Source organism: Phacochoerus africanus, chromosome 5 (assembly GCF_016906955.1).
Source record: "Phacochoerus africanus isolate WHEZ1 chromosome 5, ROS_Pafr_v1, whole genome shotgun sequence".
In the NCBI taxonomy this organism is placed as follows: domain Eukaryota; kingdom Metazoa; phylum Chordata; class Mammalia; order Artiodactyla; family Suidae; genus Phacochoerus; species Phacochoerus africanus.
Window position 1 is genome coordinate 82,949,213 of NC_062548.1, and position 23,457 is coordinate 82,972,669.

The 23,457-nt window shown below is 36.2% G+C and overlaps 1 protein-coding gene across 2 annotated transcripts in view; it reads left to right on the forward strand.

Annotated features, from left to right (window-relative positions):
* The window catches only part of WDPCP (WD repeat containing planar cell polarity effector), a 264,105-nt gene that overhangs the window by 115,556 nt on the left and 125,092 nt on the right, over positions 1-23,457 (forward strand). For both annotated transcript variants that reach the window (XM_047781958.1, XM_047781956.1), the window contains exons 7-9: positions 11,645-11,759; positions 13,987-14,120; positions 17,599-17,790. In XM_047781958.1, the coding sequence (XP_047637914.1) occupies positions 11,645-11,759; positions 13,987-14,120; positions 17,599-17,790 (441 nt within the window). The remainder of the gene's footprint in view (positions 1-11,644; positions 11,760-13,986; positions 14,121-17,598; positions 17,791-23,457) is intronic.

Genomic DNA, 23,457 nt, shown 5'->3' on the forward strand with positions numbered 1-23,457 from the left:
TTCATTCAATTATAACTTGTAAACTAGTGATTCCCAATCTTTTTCAAGTTAAGATATCTTACCATTGTTTATTTGATTTTATGAAACTTCCTTATAACATTATTTTTGGGGGGCATGCCCGCAGCATGTGGAAATTCCTGTGCCAGGGATCTAACCTCCACCATGGCAGTGACCCAAACTGCTGTTGTAATGCTGCATCCTTAACCTTCTGAGCCACAAGGGAACTCCATATTTTTAAGAAAATAAAACTAAGCAAAAATGAAAGTTCTGATAATTCTTAAAAAAAAAACCCAACATATCTGCCATATGTGTGCCAGAAAAATTCACATCCGCCAGAGGCTCTCTACCCCCTCCCTCATAACTTTTGTCAGAGCCACCTTTCTCCACCTCCCTCTGGACCAGTTCAACACTTCCTCACTGTTCTACCTGCTTCCGTTTTTGCTCCCCACCAGTTTATCCTCTATGCTGTAGCCACAATGATTTTTAAGGCTAATTTATCACTCCCCAGCTTAAAACCCTTCTATAACTCTGGACTTTGGATAGGAAACTGGTGAATTAGGGCAAGGAAGTGGGGCAGAGGTAGGAGGGATACAGGGATAAGAATATGACTTTTAATAGTATACTTCTGTATGGTTTGCTGTCATTTTCTTTTGAAACTAAGTGCATATGTCACCTATTACAAAAATTAAATCGACAAGTTGAATTTTAAAAATTGTAGCATCACACTGTTCTTAAAGGCTAAACTGAACTGGTCCAAACCTACCTATCTTTCTTTTTACTTTTTTTTTGGTCTTTTTGCCTTTTCTAGGGCCGCTCCCGCAGTATATGGAGGTTCCCAGGCTAGGGGTCTGTTGGAGCTGTTGCCACCTGCCTACACCAGAGCCACAGCAATGCGGGATCCAAGCCGTGTCTGCAACCTACACCATAGCTCACAGCAAGCCCAGGGATTGAACCCACAACCTCATGGTTCCTAGTCAGATTCGTTAGCCACTGCGCCACGACAGGAACTTGTACCTATCTTTAAAAAAAAAAAAAAAATTCTGTTAGGGCTGCAGGTGCAGCATATGGAAGTTCCCAGGCTAGGGTCGAATCAGAGCTACAGCTGCTGGCCTACGCCATAGCCATGGCAATGCCAGATCCAAGCAGTATCTGCAACCTACACTGCATCTCACGGGCAACGCCAGATCCTTAACCCAGTGAGTGGGGCCAAGGATTGAACCTGCATCCTCATGAATATTAGTAGCATTCATTTCCCCTGTGCCACAATGGGAACTCCCCAACCTACCTACTTTTTATCTTAATCTCTTACCAAACTCTATTCTGATCTCCTTACCAGAGCCACATCAGTCTTCTGTCATTTCTTTATGTTCTACGTCTTTCTTCTTGCTTCAGGGCCTTTGCACAAATTGTTTGTAGCTCTGTCTAGAATGCTGTTTCTACCCCTTTCACTGAAGTAACACATTCTTATCTTTAGTTCTTAGACCATGAGTTACCACTTCCTCAGGGAAGCCTTCCCTGACCAGCTCTATCCATTATTATGTGCTTTTACGAGACCCTGTACCTTCTTGATACTCACTGAAGTTCCAGTTTTACAATTATTGTGTGGCCATCTAATTACTACCTACTTTATTGATTTGTCTGAAAGTTCCATTGTAGTAACAATTTAACAATACTAATCCTAAGAAATACCTGCTGTGCTTAAACCCACCAAAACATCTTATTGCATATTAAGGGTGAGGGGTGTGTGTATGTGTGTGTTGTGTGTTTACCTCAGGAGGTGCCGTTGTCTGTCTTCAGGAGGGGACTGTCATATACAGAGTTTCCAAGCATACTTTTTGGAATATCCTCAAAGATTAATATTTCATGGACTGAGCTTTGGGAAATGCTCTTTTATGCTTATGCTATGTTAGTATGTGCTGTGGAGATGGAGAGGTGGAAGGTGTTAAGAGCAGCTGTTGAGTGTGGTCCTAGTAAAAGAGGATGGACAAGGAGTTATAGTGAAAATGGTAGATCTGGGAGAAATTAAAGAAGTAGCATCAGTAGAATTTATTGGAAATCTGAAGTCTTTTGGGTAAAAGCAGACCATTAAAAACAGTCATCTCATAACAAAGGAACTGAAGAAAGATTTAGTGGTGATCTTTATTCTCACTTTTACTGTTTCAAATTTTAAAATAATGAAGGTGATTTCATATCATTGTAAAATGGCATACAATACAAACAGATATACAGCAAAAGTACCACCCTACCCCAAGCTAATTCCCCTCTCCATGGTTACTGCAGTCAACAGCTTGGCTATGTCCTTCCTGCAAACATTTATAAACACTCATCTGTGTGTAAGTATGTGTATACACATATTTAAAAATAAGTGGAATCACTCTATAAATACTGTTCTGTAACATCCTTCCTATAACAGTATATAACACAACTATTAATAATCTACATTTCCCCTCATTTTTAGTGGATGCAGAGTATAACCCATAGTTTGGATATACCACACTCTGCTGTTGTTAATGATAATTTTTTTAGTTAAAAAGAAATTGGACATGGGTGAGCATTCTAATAAGGTACTGTGATAGGAAAAAAGTGTCTTTAAAATAAGTGAAATTGTGGAGGAGAGAGATTTGATTCAGTTTCCTACGTGATCCTTTTAGTAAGGAGCCATTTGCTCTAGTTCATTTTCAGTATGATTTAAATTCTGACTTTTTAGAAACACATTTTGTGGCATAAAAGCTTTTTTTAAAACTATAAAATAAATATATTTGTGGCCAGGTATTTTAAGACCTTCTTTACTTTTGAAAAGTTATATAGAAAAATAACAAATGACACATTAAAAAGTAAAGAATTATCCATAATCCCAATTTTTTTAAAAAAATCTGTGTGGGAGGAGGTTAAAGTTCATGCCTCCAGTTCCCAATTCCACCTACCTACTGTCAAGTTTTGGGCAAATTCTTTTTTGCCTTTTCTTGCGTTTATACAATGTCTTTATGCATGTGTGTACAAACACCACATCTCTTTTCTCCCTAATAAAATGAGATGATGCTATTCATGTAGGTCTGCAGCTTTACAAACTTCCTCCCTGCTTCAGCAATGTATCACGTACTTGGGCAGAAAATTTCCAATTAATTAAACTTACCTATCTTTTATGTTATCTCCATTTGTTTTCTGGTGCTAACAGCATTCACAATAACCAAACTAAAAAGTGACTCATTTATCAACTGGCATGGCAGTTTATTAAGTTACAAGGAGATATATCTGGCATCCTAGACTTTGCTCATTTGCTTGGGGCATTCCCACATGTTGGATGAATTACTCAACAGACCAAATTATAGATAAGAAGGCTGATTGGTGAGATGAGAACTAGAGCATAAGCAAGGAGGTGTTCTCACAGGATATTTGTATCAGGCTGTGTGGTTACAAATGATTTGCCCTTGGGCTTTTTGCCCTTGGGCTTTTTCTGTCTTGACATCCAGCTTTAGTCATCAGAGTCATAGCCCCGATTGGGCTGACAGACATTTGGTAAGGCTTCCTCAAGCCCTTGATCTGAACTGTGCACTGCCCAGTGCTTTAAGATAGCTGATTTGAGATAGTTGATCAGGTCCTCATTGATTACCTTTTCTTTATGTGAGAAGTGTTGATTAGAGTTTGAGGAGCTCCCAAATCATCTGCTTGTTGGAGACGTGGAAATATCTCTGCCTTTACATTCACAAGCACTTTATTCAGGTGAGCCTCTGCGGAAGTGGCTAACATATAGGTGTGACAACCACAATGTCTCCAGACATTGCCAGATATCCCCTGGCAGCCAAAATCTGCCCCACTTGAGAACCACCGGTTTAGAGAAAAGCTGGTTTAGATTGAAGAAGGAGCTAGAGAGAAGAAAACCACATGGGCTATTGCATGGAAATCAACTGAGAGAAATAAAGAATATTAGTTCCTAAGTGGTGGGGGAAAGAATGTAGGATTTGTCCCATGTCTTGGCCTCTCCTTCTTCACTAATTATGAGATCTTTGGTTAATTCCTTTACCTTTCTGATTGTGAATGAGTATGAGGATTAACCTTGTTACTATTACTTTTTTAACTTATGTACTTATTATATACAAGAGTTGTACTGGCACTTTCTATGGATTACAGAGATAAGTATGTATTAGAGTCCTTTGTAAATTATAAAATTTTGTACCAAAGTAATGTGCTATCTTGTTCACTTATTACCACTGATTAAAGATCTAAAGGATAAACTTTAGGTCTTTAAAACTACTGGCAAATACAAGACTTAACTTTGTACCATGTTCGTTTGTGAATTTCACAAATTATTATAAATGTTTTCTGAGAACAGTTTTATTTTATGTAACTATTACATTTATTATATAAAGGAGCTGGATTTAGTAATAAATTAGGGGTTAAAGTGTAACATCACTCATTTTATAGTGAGAATAAGTGAAAAAATGAGATTTTTGTAATTTGAAATAGACTTAGCATAGCAGCAAATTTCCAGGTATTATCTATTCTGTATATTGGATAGCATCATACAAATCTTTAGGAAACCCCATTGTTAGTACTTCTCTATCCAGAAAAATGTCTGTTTGTTTTTTGTCCTTAGTCAGTTCCCTATAGTGAGTCAATTAAATTTCTTTTTTATCCTTGTCTAAACTGCATTCACTTTTGTCTCTACTTTAATGGATTAGTCAAGCATGATTTCCCTCTATACTCAATAAATGTTTGCTGAATGAAGGAATAAATTACAGAAAACATGTTATCTCTCTTCCAGCAGGTTATCTGCTAAAATGATCAGTGACCCTACCTTTCATTATAGCTTTCCTCAGTGTATAACTGTTTGTCTGTAGTTCTCAGTTTCTCCAGAATTTACCCCATGGATTGAATTGGAGGGCAGGGTTGAAGGAGGTGTTGGTACCATCCTAATGCAATTTCACTGGGCCTCTAGAGGAGTGGTTTACAATACCTTAAATATTTGCTTCAGTCTTGGAATTCACTTCAAGTGTAATATTTCATTGCCTCTTTGAATTGTAGTGTTTAGCACCTGCTGTCTCCCACATGTCTCCTGATGATTTCATGAGATCAGTCTATGGCTTATCTCTCGAATCATGGATTGAAACTATCACCTAGTGTTGATTTTTTTTGGTACTGCCTTTACTTTTCACTTCTCCCCAGATCTGATAATAATCACATAGATTTGGGGGAAGTTTTCTTAGCCAATGAGAATACAGAATTAAGTTGAATTGTTTGTGATCACTATGACAATATAAATAGGTCATTCACAGTTACTTGCTGCTGCAGTTCTTCAATACTTCAGATCAAATATAATGTATTCTCTTCTTTAGGGCTACTAAACTACCCCTCGTAGGAAGGAATCATCTGTCTTAACCAGAACCTCTACTTCTCTGAGATGAAGTCTTCTATCATATTCTACCAATATGTGCCTGTGCTGTTCATCATTGTATCCCATCTGTATACTTGGCTTATGTAGGAGGCACTTACATGTTTTTGACCTACTGAATGAATAAAACTGGGATTGTTGTTGTTACTTATGTTTTGTTTGGCTCGATGAGGTCATCTGATAAAATTTTCTTCTCCCAGTGCCATTTCACTTCTAATTAAGTACTCAAATAAGGTTAAGAGAAACCAATTTGAAGAATCATCTGAAGATAATGGGAATCGTTTTACAGTTTCTTAAAGAGAAGGCCCACCTCTCTGGTATGAGCTTACTAAAGAAAATGAGAAGGAGAACACCATAAAGGCGATAGAAAGAAACATGGTCAGAGAAGAACTAGCAGGGAAAATACTTCCTGTCTGGAAGGGCGTCAGAGAAAAGAAAAGGTTTCAGTTCCTAATTTGCCTTCGTCTTTTGCACACAAAGGGCAACATTAAAGTTGGAACAATGTTGGGAAATCTCATGGGCCTTCTCATTTATTCATCCTGTGGATCTCCTCTCAAGTTCAGATCTCTCTGGAGGTGCCTCCTTTTGCCATTGCCTCTCTGTCTGCTATTTTCTTTCTTTTTTTTTTTTTTTTAATTTTTAAGGCTGCATTTGCAGCATATGGATATTCCTGGCCTAAAGGTCTAACTGGAGTTGCAGCTGCAGGCTTACACCACAGCCAACAGCAGCACGAGATGCGAGTTGCATCTCTGACCTCCACCACAGCTTGCAGCAACACTGGATCCTTAACCCACTGAGTGAGGACAGGGATCAAACCCACATCCTCATGGATATTAGTTAGGTTCTTAATCCACTGAGCTGCAGTGGGAACTCTCTGCTCTTTTTTTGTTTTCTGAGCTGTTGAACTCTCTAGTTCCTTGCAGTGGACTAGGACAGTATCTCAGTGCCCTTTTTTCTTCTCGTCCTGCCAAATCTTACATAGGCCCTTTCCATTTGGAGAGCTTACAAACTAATCTTTTAAGGAAACAAGTAGAAGCACTTGCCTGGTTTAGAATAATATTCTTTTCCTAAGATTCAGACTCTTTTTCCTAATTCTGGTTATTTCCATTACCATAGTCAGGAATATCTTTGACTCCTGTACTTGGAAACTTTATTCTTCCCCACAGGTTGTTTGATAGAATGCATTAGTTAGCTCTTTAATTGCATTTATCTTCTTATCCAAAATTTGGTATTAGGGATAACACTAGAACACAAGAAATCTGAAATGATGGTCTTACCTTGATCCTAATGAGTACCCAAACTAGGTTTCAGTAAGGTAGCTAGCATGTAGCATGATTTTCTGACAACTCTAAAGATTGGAATGTCTCAGAGCTCAGACCTTGGATCTCCTTCTGCTTTTTTTTTTTTTTTCTTAAACCACAGAAATTTATTTTCTCACAGTTTTAAAGGCTAGAAGTCCAAGACTGAGGTGGTGTGAGGGTTAGTTTCTGGTGAGGCCTCCCTTCTGGACTTGTAGACATCCATCTTCCTGTTTTATTGTCCTATGGCCTGTTCTCTGTGTGTGCACATGGAAAGAGAGAGCACCCTGGTGTCTCTTCCTCTCCTTATAAGCACAGCAGACAAATAAGATTAGGGTCTCACCCTATGATCACTCCACTCATTTTTTAAGGAGAACTTATTTGGTTTCATAACTTTAAACACTACCTTTACATTGTTGATGATTCCCAGATAGAATTTCCAACCCACTTCACCCTGAACTTGAGACTACTTTATGTCCACAGACTCCTTAAACTTAACATATCCTCAACTAAATTCTTGATTTCTCTGGTCTAAATTGGCTTCTCCTCAGGTTTTCCTCATATCAAGTAAACCCAGTTGTTCAGCCCAAAAACCTTTTGAGTTTTTCTCTTCTATGCCACATCCAATCTTCAGCAAGTTGATCCACTTCAAAATATATCTCAAATGTGTATCCACATACTATAATTCAAGCCCTCATCTTCTCTCACCTGCACCACTGCAATATCTGTCTAACAGTCTCCTTGCTTCTACTCTTGTCCTAAACCCCCTTTAAAACAGAAATTATAATTCTCTGCTGCTTAAAACCATATAATTAAGAAGATGTGGTACACATATTAAATGGAATAGTACTCAGCCATAAAAAGGGACAAAATAATGCTATTTGCAGCAACATGGATAGAACTAGAGACTCTGATACTGAGTGACTTAAGTCAGAAAGAGAAAGACAAATACTACATGAAATCACTTATGTGGAGTCTAAAATACGGCACAAATGATCTATCTATAAAACAGAAACAGGAATTCCCATTATGGCTCAGCAGAAATGAATCTGACTGATATCCATGAGGATGCAGGTTCGATCCCTGGCCTTGCTCAGTGGGTTAAGGATGCGGCGTTTGCAGTGAGCTGTGGTGTAGGTTGTAGGCCAGCAGCTGTGGCTCCAATTTCACCCCTGTCCTAAAAAGACCAAAAGAAACCCCCCCAAAACCTAGAAACAGATCATAGATAGGCTTGTGTTTGCCGGGGGGAGTGGGAGGGAGTGGGGTAGACTTGGAGTCTGGGGTTAATAGATGAAACTTGCATTTGGAGTGCATAAGCAATGAGACACTGCTGTAAAGCACAGGGAACTATATCCAGTCACTTGTGATGGAACAGGATGGAGGATAATGTGAGAAAAAGAATGTATATATATAACTGTATAGCAGAAATTGACAGAACATTGTAAATCAACAATAATAAAAATAAAAATAAAAGTCTCTATTTTCTCATCAAAAAGGACCAGTGAAACCTGGCTCCTGACTATGCCTCCGATTTTATCCTCTGAATCTCTCTCTCACTAACTCCCCTCAAGCTACACTGGCCTACCTTCTGTCAGTCGTCCCAGGAACATTCTAACCTGAATTTTTGTATTTGCTATTATCTGCCTCTAATTCTCTTTCTCCAGATAATCATATGGCTTGTTCCTTCATTTGGATCTGTACTCAAATGTCATCTCAGAGAGGCCTTTTTACTTCTTTATTAGTCATCTGCTTAAAAGAGCATCCTACTACAGCCCCCAGCCTTACTGTGCTTTATTTTTCTCTGTAGCTTGTATTGCTATCTGACATTATTTTAAAACTATTTTTAATTGCCTGTATCTGTACTCAAATGTAAGCTCCCTGAAGGGAGGTGGGGCAAGGGAGTTATTGTTTTGTTCACTGCTGTATCTTCAGCATCTAGAACAGGGCCTGGCTCATTAAAAATACTAAATATTCATTTGTGGAATGGATGAGTGAATGTGTACATAAGTGGCTGCACTGATCCTTTGAGAAGGATTCTGAAGGAATGCCCAGTCTCACTGGGCAGGATCCATAGTCCCCAAATCACTGCTCCTATCTCCATATGTAAATCACTGATGTAGGCGTGGTTGCCTACTATGACTTGACACTTGCCTTTCAAATCCTTTCCAGCTTAAGCTCCCTCTTTTATGTCCTTTTACGGTTGCACATTCTATGTCCAACCGACAAAAGTGGTCTTTTAGAATTAATTTTACAACATAAAATGTGCTCATACATAGATAGAATAAACAATTTCTTTTAGGAGGTGAGGTTAGTTCATGATAATGGCGGTGAGAGCGCAAAGGGAACTTGCGAGTATTTGTTAAATCGTAGCAAATGGGAAAGGTGATAAAATATTGTACTGGTTATAACTCACCTGGAGTCTAGTGTTCTTGTCTAACATTGATCGCAATCTGTGCACAGAATATTTAAAAAGATGAAACAATGGCAAACTGTATAGTGAAAACATATTATATGTGTAATGGTTGTATAACAACAATAATAATTACAAACATTTATTATGTGCCAGAAATTACTCTAAATACTGTTTGTAATAAATTATTTCATTCTCATACTATGAAGTAGATATTATGATATGAAGTCTCTCCTTTCAGATGAGGAAATAAAGTTAAAGAGATTAAGCAACTCCTTCAAGGTCACCCAGCTAGAAAGAGGTAGAGCCAGTGCTGGTGTCATTCTGATTTGAGTCCATTCTCTTAACCACTGTGTTATCTTTTAATACGTAAAAAGAGTACTATTGATGAGAAACGGGGGCTACTGTAGAAGTTCTTAGAAAGCACTGTTAACCTTTGCCTCAAGTATCAGTGCTTCTTTCTCAGTCCCCCTCCTCCAGGCTACCCAGGATGTACTCTTAGAATAGGACTCGTAACAACAGTTTATTACACTTATTTGCTTATATCCCTACCTCTCTCTACTAGCCTATGTTTAACATTTTAAGGGTTATATTTGATTCACTTTTGAGCTACTGAATTTGGTGTTTGGCAAATAATCAACATTCCTTTCTGTTGAATGAAAAAAAAAATGAGTGAATGATCTTTACATTGATTAGAACTGTCCAATTGTAGAACTGCTTTCATATAAGATCACTGGCAGTATTCAAGCATGGGCTGGTTGCTTGAAGGATACTTGAAGGGATGTCATGTGGAAGTAGAAGATTAGACCAGGTTTCCTTCCACCTTTGAATTATTTGATCCTATAATGAATTATTTATGATTCTTTCTCTAAACATTTAGTTAGCACCTCCTATGTGCCTGGTATTGTTCTAGATAAAAATGACCTAGTTAGTATCCATAAGGAGTTAGTTGATAATTAAGAAAAAAGAGGTGCTTAAGAGTATAGGTGTAAAGTTCTAGTAGTTAAAAATAAATAGAAAAGGACAGATTTTAGAGGTGCTTTGAATAAAAGGGGAAAGGAGGGGTGAAAAAAAGCTATCACAAGGAGAACTAGATATAAGAGATGATCCTAAAATGCCTTCCTGAGAGGGGAGAATATAGGGTATCCTGTGTTATATTGTTGTGGGGGAGTTGCCAAAAAGGGAATGACCAGCCCTTGTCAAGGTCCTTGCTGGATGTAATTCAGTAGAAATTAACTCATTTGTGAAGTATTCTTGAAATAGATGTGCCTTCTCTTATTAGTCTCACAAACCAATAAAGATGATTAAGTCCTCCTCCCCCCCTGCCTTCCACCCCTTTGGAGGCATTAACATGAAAGAGACAGTTCCTTAAGTCGTGTGGGACCCTTCAGTTAGTTTATTTTCTGATTCATGTGCTTGGAATCTGTTAGGCAGTAGGAGAGTGGTGGTCTTTTTTATGTTAACCTGGTCCCTCATGCTGCTCATCTTTCACACATGTCTCAATGTGTCTTGTCACAGAATCATCCTCTCTAGCTGGGACATGATACCTAGGTAGGTGGGGGATTCCCGTTTTCTTTAAAGTCGTAGTTGTCTTTGAGTTTGGCTAGCATGTTCATGATTAGTTTACTGACAATTGGTTTTTTTTTCTTTTTATACCATATGCTATTCCGTGATTCATCTGCTTTGAGTCTGTTGCTTTGAAGGTGAAACAATTTCTTCCAATGTTGATATTTCATAATCTCGTAGATAACAAGCATACGCATATGCATAGTCTTTTCAGAAGTTTTAAACATTTGGAGATGAATGAATTATGCTGCCACAAATGGAAAGGAGCAGTATAAAACCATAACGGTGATATCCAGACATCTCTTGTTGGGTGGTTGGGTGAACATTTATACTAATAAAACTTGCATACTTTACTATATTTCTTTCTCTCTCCTTGAGAAGTTGTTTCTGTTATGTGTTTGTTATTTATGAATGTTTAACATTTAATATTTTACTTTAATTGCCTTGATTTAAATGTATTTTAATATTTTAGACAAGATCTTTATTTGTAGAAGTGGATTTAAATTCCAAATAAGTCATAATACTTGCTGTTAATAGTGTAATGATGGCATCTTTTCTCTGTTTAATATGTAGCAATGACTATTTGAACCTTAATAAATTTTCTTTTAATTTCTGACACAATAGTAATCTTTGAAAATAATAGAACATATCTCATTTCTGAATGCAATGCAAAGCAGTTTTTTCTGCATGGGTATTTTCCAAGTTTTTAGAAGATTAGACTTTGAATAAATGTGGACTAAATTTGGTTTCTGCATGTGGCATTAATAAGTAATTAATAACAGTAAGTGTGCAGCATCATTTAGCCACCTGTATCTTTTTACTCAGATTGTCAGTGATTATTTTTCAAAGAAAACTTTGTATTTCCATCGTGTTGATACACATGTAAATATCTGTATAAGTTGTACATTTGTAGAGAGATTTTTAAAAGGTTCTAATTCTCAGTATATCTTCCTCCTCCTCTCCCCCCTTACCTGGTTTTAGCTCCTTTTTGGTTCAGGTGTACTGGTGTCCCTAAGCCTTTCCGGGCCACAGCTGGAGAAAGTGGTGATTGACAGAAGCCTGGTGGGGAAGCTCATCTCAGACACCATCAGTGATGGTAATTACCCCCATGTGCAAATCAATTGCCTACATCAACAGTGGGGCAGGAGAAATAGTGTGTCAACAGGTAGACTAATTATATCCACTGGGGACTTGCAAACACAAGTAATTGCTTGTAATAGCATAGTTACAACCCCTGGGACCAATACAAGTTTTGACCGATATTTAATATCAAAGTTTTGTCAAGTGTTAGGTTCATATTCTTGAGTATTTTTCATTCTTTCCTTAAAACAATGAATGTGTTTTATTTTCAAAATAATTTTTTTTTGGTGTGTGCGCATTTCAGATATTTTTCATTTCACATGAATTTTGAATAAATAATCCAAATGTGTCAACACAGCCACCAGTTAGAAAAACAAAAAACAACAAAGACCCTGTGCTTTGGCTCTTAAGACAATTTAATGATATCAAAGTCTGTGAATACTAAGTTTTTAGAGAGTTTGGGCAGTATTTCTAAATATCAAAAATCAATGCCAAATATACTGGATAAATCCGAATCCCATTAAGTGCTACCACAATCAGTATATAATTGCTACTGAGCACATTAAAAAAGATTTTAGGCAAATTACTGAAAAGGTAGAGCACTAAGAGTTATTGAGTCCTAAAAGGCTCCATGTGATGCCAACCTACCTATTTCATTTAATTTAAAAGAACCGCTATTCCTTAAAAGGTATAGTTATTTCCATTTTCTAGTTAAGGCAATTAAAGCTAAGCTACTAAGGAACACAACCACCAATGAGATACGAAGGAACAGGTGAAAATGACTGGGCTGAGATTTGAACCCAGGTTCTGGCTGCAAAGCCCATTTTCTTTGCACTACTCTGTGCTGACTCCTCAAGATTTAAGATTATGTCCTTTCATTCAAGATAGAAAAAAAAGTCTAAAAAATAGATTGTGTTGTTATTATTAGAGACTGAAAATTGTCAGTATCTTAAATTGAACAATCAAAGGAAAGTGTGGTCTAGTGGAAAGGACAGGTAAGAACACAGAAACCTAGATGCCTCTGAATAAATCAAACAGAATTTCATCATTTTAGAGAAAAGCACTCTGCAGGATGGCTGTCATTAGCAATATTCCTGATAATGATAAGCTGGGGATAGGCTTGTAAGTGTGTCATTTCCTCCTCCTTTTAGAAATATGGTGCTAAAGACACTTCCCTATGGAAGAGGATCCATTTTCTTATGACTAATAATTGACCCCTTCATTGACACTGCAAATAAAATAGTGGCTGTGATGATTTTGTCATATTGATGCTTCTCTGTAAGAATTAAAAGGAGACTTCCAACACTATTCATGTCGCTGAGATATCTTTTTTCACTTGTTTCTTTTATTTATACCCCAAATAATACACTCTCATGAGACCATGATAATAATGTGATTTCTTGGCAGTTCTCCAGGTTCTCCTGTAATTGTGTAGATCCACTGTTGGTTACTGCTTGCACAGCCAGGGGCATAGAAATAAAGAAAAATATATAAAACATTCAATAATTTCTTTATGCTGGGAACAATATAAAACATTTCTGAAGTTTCGACTATATGTTTTTATCAATAATTTTCATAACATTAATGGCCCTTTATGTTAACCCATGAATGTTAATTATATACCTACTTCTGTGCTTTAGAAATAAAGCTGTGAAATATTTTTGCTAATCTTCATTACTGAATATTAATTTATGTAATGTGCATATTGGGTATAATATACTTTATTTCATTTACCTTGTATATCCTCAAAGAGAAGGTTCATTGATGAAAAAATTATAAAAAATGGTGCAGAACACTGATCTATATTCACTAATCCAATTTATCCTCAGATGGTTTATACCATATAAACACAGGATTAAAGGCTAAGCACAAAAAAGGGTAAATGTTTTCATCTTTACATTCAGATGTGAAGCAGTCTTTGTTTTATGGTTTTCTTAGCCCTATTGCAAATAAATCTCATTTGGAGGTTGTCCCCAAGTATCAGTATATATTGAAGTGGTCTCAGGAAAAAAGGAAAAGTGTCAAATCCATGCATGATTGGATTGATGATGGTTGTTTATCCCTAGTATCTTTACTCTCCTTGTGAAATGTCATAGTGGTAGTTAGCAGAATTTAGTTGTTTCACTTGATACTTATTTATCTTCTGAAAATACCTTTTTGTAACATATCAGTGGAAAAAATTATTAATTCATTATTATTTTATTCTAACCTAATAGTTGATAGAACTGTCCTTTTTTTTAAAGCTCTTTTCACAGACAGCTTTATCATCTTATCATTTTTGGCGCAAAACAAACTCTGTTTTATTCAGTTTACCAAGAAGATGGGTTCTCCTGATATAAACAAAAGACTGGAAAAACTCTCAGCCTTGGATTATAAGGTAGTGATTTCAATTTATACAGTCATATTGTTAATTATTAATGTCTGCTAGACTATTACATGAGTTGATGTTATGCTCATTTTTCTTGAATGTTTCCAAATTTCAGAAAAACCAGAGTTATTATAGGATTAAGCTTGATCAACTAGGAACAGTGGCCAAAGTACTCTTTTTTTTACTCTCATTATGGGGCTCTAACAGTGGCATATTTGGATCAATTTATATAACACTTATGCAAGGCAGGGACATATATATAATAGAGGCAAAGTTACACATTTGAAAATAGTTTTCTTGCTAGTGGTAGTATATACAGCATTCTCATTTTTCCCTAAGACCTAATATCATCTTTCTAGGCAAAGATAGCTGCTCTGGCTTCCATTTCACAAGAACAGAAAGAAGGCACTTTCAAAGGTTAATAGAAAAGTGTAATAAACAAGGAGTGGGAAGATATCCCCCTACCCCCAACTACAACTGAAGAAAAATGCAAAAATCCTTCTTGTGTTAGTATCTCTCCCTTCAGTAACTCCAGGTAATTTGTTTCCTTGTATCAGGGACTTTACATCTGTTAAGGCAGGATTTTTATTTTAAATGATGTGTTTAATTTAAGTTTTGCCACATTACATTTTAACTGCTTGGAAGGCATACTCTCTGCTAGGATGAGTATCTAATACATTTTCCAGGCTGTTTCAGTTCAAGGCCTCTTTTCAGCAGTGACTTGTGTTTGCAAGATTGATCCAGCCTCTGTGACGTGGATTTGAGACAGTTCACTGTTCACTGGGAACAGAGCTGATACACAGCTTCCTTAAAAAAGATGCACACTTAGACCATTCCTGGAGTATCTGTAACAAGGGCAAAGATTCTTATACATCAGCTTTGTGGCTTGAAACTGTGTGTGTGTGTGTTTGAAAAATGTAACCTAACCTTTTGATTTTTTGGATTATTTCTTATTGTGACTGAGGTGGCAGTGGTGTGGGAGGATTTAATTTTGTTTAGTGGAAAAATCTATTCTTATAAAAAAGATTTTTAATATGAGATAAAATACATTAAATAAGTTTTTCATCGTGGTGATAAACTGCAATTTGGTTTTATTTGCCATCTTTGTGGAGCTTCCATAACACCTTGTATAATATTGATTTTTTAAAAATGAAAATAAGTGGTACTCATGCATTGTATTTTGGTTAGTTAAAAAAAATTGGTATTAGCATTCTTAATGGGATATTATTTTCCAGAATGGCTAACTGTAGACTTACTTGAAATGTTCTTTATTTACTAACACTCGTCTTTAAAATGTACCACTATGCATTAATTCAAACTATTAAAGTAAGTAGTTTTAATGCATTTATGTAAAATTTTGTGGTTTCTCCATCTTAGGTGTGATGGATATTTAGGCAAAGTCTTCTAAGCTGAAGGATAGTAGCTACCCATTAATGAGAGCAGAGAGAAATTGTCGGGGTGTCATCTTTTCCTATGAAAAGATGTGGAAAATAGACCAAGTGTATATGGGCCCTTATACCTTGAATAAGAAAGTTACTTATTTTTTATTGATTGTGCCTTTGATTTGAGAAATTAAGAACATGAGCATTCCACATTACTTCTGTATGTTAGAGAAGTAGTCTGCTTGGATTTCTTTTTCTGGTACAATATTTTAAATATATATATATTTAATACTTAGTAAATCTGCTATTTGTCCATTGGAAGGATGTTTTAAGAAACTTGTTCATTTTCCTTGCTCTCTTGACCATCATGATAGAATATTGATGGCATTAATATTCATAACCAACATGAAATTTCAGATAACATACATGATTTGCATTATGTGAGGACTGAAAGTACCAGTCTCTTGTTTTAACTCTCTTTTCTCCTCCAGAAATTCTTAAGTAAGGGTTTACATGGCAAGTAGGACATCAAAATAATGTGTGTGTATTTTTAAAGACTTAGCAACTCCACTGTAGTATGTCTCTCAAATAAAAAGATAGCTAATTAAAATAGTGATATTGAGAGCTTAAATATAAGAATTTGCACTTCATGGCATGAAGTACATCTGTGTTGTCTGCCATTGCCCATTTGGATTTTAAAACAAGAAAATAGTGTAGAGTATTATAATTCTGCTTTTCTTTACAGCTGTGCCATAATTTAATTCTTATAGATTGAAACAATTTTGGCAAAGAAAAACACAGGGTAAACATCCTGAAACTATTGACCTTTAACAAGTTTTCCTGTCTACATTTTAAAAATCCAATTCAATTTATTTAACAGTGCAAGGAGTTAAATGTTTACCATGAGAGGACAACACTGGTAATTACTTTGATTTCAGTTCCTTTTGATGTGCATTCAGAGGATGAAGAGGTCAATAATATTATGGCCATGCAAATAGAAAGGGTTCCTTTTGACCATATTAAAAAAAAAAGCAGAGGATTATTAAAGCATTAACCTTGATTTTAATGGCCTTGGTTGAGTGGTGAGATCACAATTTGGATGAGCCTGATTATTTACTAAATACAATACATAAATGCAACGGGTTCTTAACACCCATTGCACTCTGGCATTATCGCATTACTGCCATCCTTTGTTGCCTTGCAGACAGGAATATGAAAGCAATCTGTCATGTAGTGAGACTGGCTCCAGAAGCATTTCTCTGATAAGAAGACCCCCTGCCCTTTGCTAGTGTCTGGTCCAGTAGGCTTAGCCATGCGCTTAATCCCCAGAAAGTGGTTCGATTATTGCTGACCAGCAATGGCAAGATAGTTTTTTTTTTTTCTTCCAAGCTATCAACCTTCCATTAATTCCTTAAGCAGAAATACGGTGCAATCTATATTTCCTTGGCATGTGTCACCCAGATGGTGCCGTGCTTATGTTTTCAAATAACCATGTTCCAAAATAACATAGTTTGAATAATAAATTCGACAAATCCGTCCTAAGAAAGAGAGGCATAATTCTCAGAAGCTGCATAAACTTTTACGCATGATTCTGTAGCTTATCCCTTTATGCAGAATTTTTGTGTATAGGTCTCATATATTCTTTAAAGTGATATTTGCCTCAAGTTGTTTCTCCTGTTATTGTTGTCAGTCATTGTTAACATGTTATGTCTTAAACAGTAGTCAGACACTCTTGGTCAGCAGTACTGAACTTGTCATTTAACATAGCTGGTCTTAAATCCTATGTGTAGGTCGATGCTGTCAAGCAACCATGACTGTACATTTTGGTATTGACTGGGATTGCTACGGCCAATTCCTCCCTAACTCACATTTCTCCTTTTCCTTTCCTCTGCTAAAAATGGGGAGAATTTTGAACATATGTCTTTTTTATATTTATGTCAAAAGAATTTGGTAAATTCTGACACCTCCTTAAGTACATGTTTAACATGCATGTTTATTTGCATTTATCTACATTTACAGATGCTTTAATTTTTGTAATACTTTGAGGATTTAGCATTTTACAAAATGATTCTTGTCTCCTTTTTTTTTTTTTTTTAAACCATTAGATTTCCTATTATGAAATACCTGGCCCAGTAAATAGGACAACACAGCGTCATCTAGCTATCAATTGTGTTCAGGATAGAGTTGTTTGCTGGTGGCCACTGGTCAGTGATGATGCTTGGCCTTGGGCCCCCGTTTCTTCTGAGAAGGACAGAGCCAATCTGCTGCTCCTGGGTTATGCTCAGGGAAGACTGGAGGTAAATCTAAAGCAAATATATATATATATATGTATATGTATGAGAATAAAATAGGATTATTGGTTTTTCTTTTCTGAAATAAATGTGGCTGCTTTTTAAAACCTATAATTTATTTTTCCAAATATCTATCAAAGGAGATTGCATATGAAATGGGATCCTTTAAAGTATCACATCTGGAGGATACACAGACAGTTTTAGGACTTGCCCGAAGAGCACAGTGATTTATAGCAAAGACTTCTGTGTTCAAATCCTAGCTCTGCCACTACTTAGCTTTCTGTCCTTAAGCAGGTTGCCAACCTCCTTGGGCTGTGGCTTCATTATTTGAAAAATAGACTTAATGAAGATAAAGGCGCTAACACATGCATTTAGAGCAATACCTAATATATTAAACTCTCAATTACTATTGTGATTCTTGTCATTATCATCATTAGTACTGTTATTACGGTTTGCTTGTGATTTCATGCCTGTCAAATCTATATTATCAGTCACCTTCTATAAACTTCAGTTAGTCAATTAACAAACATTAGCCAAATGCCTATTTTATACAAGGTGCTGTGGGCTGGGGCAAGGATTTGTAAGGAGGGCTTTAGAACAGCAGCCTTCTCAGTCTAGTATGCTGCCTGGGACAGGAGCACTGAAAGGGTTATTCTAGGAGGCTCAGACAGAATCTCATTCTATCTCTTCCTGGCAGTGGTTCCATCATCATTTGTTATCACAAACCTATGAGTGTTTTCAGATTGTACTGGTACTTTGAGTGTGCAATTCTGTTTTTTTTTTTTAAATATAACTTAAAAAAACACCCCACCCATATTTTTTAGTTTTTGTCTGGCAAAATAGTATGTTCCTACATTTCCTCTAAATCTATTATCTTTTAGGCTTTAAGAAATATTTCTCAGAATTAGTATTCTGAGATACAATGAACAAGTCCAAGTTTTCTCTACCCTTATCTACCTCTTCTGGTTTTATGAACTTTCAGGCTATCTTTGAAGACTTTTAAATTAATTTACCTTTTCCTGGGACTTTTCCAGTTTTGTTGCAGCAACCAAGAACACATGTAATGATTTAGGGGTGTATATTTTGTGATGCCAAGGAAGTGCTTTATTCCTATTCACTTCCTGTTCATGCCCACCACTTTATTGATTGCAGGTCCAGAAGCTAATTGAATAAAAAGACTTCATCAAAATGACTTAATATAGTAAAGTTAATCAGAATTCTATTAAATGTTCTGTCTTATAATAAAAATAAGAATAAATCAGCCTTTAGTTTTACATTACACAAATTACCTTTATTTGAAATGAGTGTTTTTTAATTGAAATTAGGACTGTTTGAAAAGGGTGTACATATGGTCTACACACATCATCTCCTGGTGTCATGTAGTTTATGGACTTTGGAGTTAGATAAATCTGGGCTGCCTGTTGATTGGACCATATTCTGTGTGATTTAATCAAGTTTGCTCCCTCTAAGCTTCTTCCTGCTTTAGCTAATACTATGTTCTTCGGCCTGATGCTAGTTTTTTAGTTTTTAAAATGATGGATTTAAACGAGATAGGTTCCTGGCAGCCCTAAAAAGTGTTTTTCTGGATGCTAGTTTTTTAGTTTTTAAAATGATGGATTTAAACCAGATAGGTCCCTGGCAGCCCTAAAAAGTGTTTTTCTGGATTCTGAAGCCCAGGTTTGACTTAGCCATTGCCTGTTCAAATGCCTTCAGTAGGTTTTGAAAATAAACATAGTCTCAGCACTGAGAAGCCCACCCTGACTGGCCCTGACCTACCTTTCTTATGTTATTTCCTTATACAACCTATGTTCTAGCCAAATGGTTTACTCACTGCCCCTTTATTTCCCACCTCCCACTCTGCTAAGTTACTGGCATTTATACCCAAAAGGCGCTTCCCTCTCTCTTTCTACATCATTCAGCAACTATTGAGCATGACCTTGGACTGAGCATTGTATTTCATGTTGGGGGATATGAATACTAAACTCCCCCTGTCTGCAAAGACCTTAGCGTCTACCAATGAGAGACAAATATGAAAACGTGTGAGTGCACAGAAGTGTACAATAGTGCTGCGGAGAGAGTATGTGTAAGCTATAGTAGGAGCCAATGGGAAATGTTCGTTTCTACCTAGAGAGATAATAAGGAGGGAACTTTAAGGTGGATTTACAGTTTGCTCAAGGTTGGTACACAATTTTACTTTCTTTTACTATCCTTTCTGAGTTTCATATCAGAGTTGTTCCAGCTCTATGAAGTATTAAATGTGCAAATGTGACTCGCTTTTTCCTTTTCTCCTCTCCAAAACAGTACCAAAAAGAATTATCTGATACTTGAATGTTTGGGAAAACTCATATAAAACTGCCTGGGTTTAAAGGAAGGTAGTTTTTTTTTTTTAACTGATTCCATTTTTTTTTTTTTTTGTTATTGTTGTTGTTGTTGTTGCTATTTCTTGGGCCGCTCCTGCGGCATATGGAGGTTCCCAGGCTAGGGGTCGAATCGGAGCTGTGGCCGCCAGCCTACTCCAGAGCCACAGCAACTCAGGACCCGAGCCGCGTCTGCAACCTACACCACAGCTCACAGCAACGCCGGATCATTAACCCACTGAGCAAGGGCAGGGACCGAACCCACAACCTCATGGTTCCTAGTCGGATTCGTTAACCACTGCGCCACGACGGGAACTCCCCCTGATTCCATTTTTAAGCGTTGTTTGTTTTTCAAGAATTCTATTTTTTTCCTTGAGTCATTTTCCTTAATTTGTTTTTTGTGGAAAAATTATCGTTTTATGCAAGTAAATAGATTTTCTTAAAATTGTGTATATTTGCACATGATTTTTAATTATTTACCATTGATTGCATAGTTAATGTCCCCTCTTTTGATTCTAATATATTAAGATGTATAATACACTTTTTTGGCAAGAAGCTTTTGTCTTAGATTTGGCCCTTTCAATCACTCTATCAAAATTAAACTGTTGGAAAAATTTGTAAAGATTTATTTTTCAAAACCTCATGTGAACTTCTGTATACAAAAGGTGAATGTCTTTTAGAGGAACCATTTAGGGAAATAATTGTTTCTTTTTTGTGTGTGAAGACATAGTCTTCAACTATGAATTGTAGCACATTTTTAGGATGTTATGAACCAACCACCACTTTGTAAAGGCGATATTCAGGAATATGTCTTTAAATGTTTGTTTGTTTGTTTGTTTTCACAAGCAACTAATAGACTTCTTGAACCAATCCTTAGACTAAAAGGTAGGATATACTTTTAAACCCTAAAATTTAAACTAAAAAGGTAGTAGCCTTATAGAGAAGAAATTTAACCTTCTCATCTATTAAACTACAGAATTAAAAGAAATTATCTTCCATCCAAGTTCAATCAGAAAAGATAATAAGCTTTCATTTGGACAGTGGCAAGATCCTGGAGTAGTGCTTTCTAGCCTTGGCAACATGTTACAGTCACCTGCAGAGCTTTTACAAAGGGGCCCACCCAGACCAGTTACATCAGAATCTCCAGAGGGGAACGGGGCATCAGTATTCTGTTACAGGTTCCCTAGGTGATTCTCATGTGCATCCAAGTTGAGACCCACTGCTTTACAGCAAACTGAAAAAAAAATTTCAAAGCCATCTTTTTTGCATAACACACCATGGAAAGGATAAAGCCCACATACTGAACCAAATGAGAGTTTTTAACAGTAGATTCTAAGTAGAAAATTGGCTTACCAAGCAGCTAAAAAAAAAAGAAGAAAACAAAGGAAACATAGAAGTAAGCTTTCTGTGACTGAATTATCTGTCCTTCAGAGGAGGAACACTTTTAATTTATTTTATGGATATTAGAAAACTGCTGGTCTAATTTCACACCACAGGGGTCTAAACAACAGTATGTATCTTAATTAGAAGCATAGTACAGAGAGAGTTATGTGTTCTAGGAAAAAAATTTGATTTGAAAAATATACAGTAGTATGAAGAAAATTTTTTATCAGTAAAATTTATTTAAAATAGTTTTTAGTAGTGTTTGTGTGGATTATCATATACAACATGGTAGTCACTTTTATTTAAATCCCACGTGCTCCCTATACTTCCTTTTGGAAAAAGTGATTACTATCATCCTGGAACTACTTAATTTATTCACCTCATCAAAAATTTAATGACAGCTCAGCTTACCTTTGTATTTAGGTATTTTAACTTTTCAACTGTATGGATTTTATAATGCTGAGTATGGTGGTAATTTTGCTAATAGCTTGCTCAGAAAAGGTCACTTGTATTGGTTTACCAAATTAGTCAAAAACACATAAAGCAGAGCTATTAAATCTTAAAACCTGTTATCAAGGCTAGAGGAATATAACCTCACAAAAATAACTTTTTTCCCATAAAAATTTTGCAGTGATTTAGAGGAGCAGCTGACTGATGGGGAAGTAAAAATGTGACCAGCTTTTAATATGGTATAATTTGATAAAAGAAACATTCAGAAAGCATTATAAATGCATTCAACTGAAAAGACAAAATATTTAGGAATCATCTCCTCCAAAGAAATGTGTATATGCTACACTAACTTTCAACCAGATTACCACGATTTTCTATTTTAGGGATGGTTTTTTAAAAATCTTTTTATTATAAAGCACATTAAAGAAAACCACACACATATATATATATATACACAATGGAATACTACTCAGCCATAAAAAAGAATGACATAATGCCATTTTCAGCAACATGGATGGAACTAGAGAATCTCATACTGAGTGAAATGAGCCAGAAAGACAAAGACAAATACCATATGATGTCACTTATAGATGGAATCTAATATCCAGCACAAATGAATATCTCCTCAGAAAAGAAATTCATGGACTTGGAGAAAAGACTTGTGGCTGCCTGATGGGAGGGGGAGGGAGTGGGAGGGATCGGGAGCTTGGGCTTATCAGACACAACTTAGAATAGATTTACAAGAAGATCCTGCTGAATAGCATTGAGAACTTTGTCTAGATACTCATGTTGCAACAGAACAAAGGGTGGGGGAAAAATGTAATTGTAATGTATACATGTAAGGATAACCTGACCCCCTTGCTGTACAGTGGGAAAATTAAAAAAAAAAAAAAAACCACACAGAGAAAATGTATAGTTTAACAAGCTTTTACAAGAAAAACACCCCTGGAATCACACTCAAGTCAAGAAACAGAACTTTGCCAGCCACCCAGAAATTCTGCCATGTACTCTGTTTTGATCTCAGTCTTTTTCTGGTCCCCTAAAATAATCTCTATCCTGACTTTTACATACTTTCTCATATACTTATAATAGTTTTTATCACCTCAGTGTGCATCCCAAAAAACTTTAGCTTAATATTATCTATTTAAAATACACTGTACACTCTTAAATCTCTTTTAACCTACAACTTCCTCCTCCATCCCTCTCTTTTCATTAAAATTTACTTGTGGAAACTGCAGTGTCCCACAGTCTATATTTTGTTATTTCCATCATATTGTGGTTCAACATGTTTCTCTGTCCTTTGAAAATTCTCCAAGTTAGTATCAGTTTTGGCAAGACTGTGTATGATGGAGTGTTTCTTTTTTTCATTTTTCATCAGAAGGTATGTAATGACAGATTCTCTTTCTCCCTTTTTTGATGTTAGCAGCTATTGATGCTCAATGCCTCCATCCATTAATTAATTATTAGGGTTGCAAAATGGTGA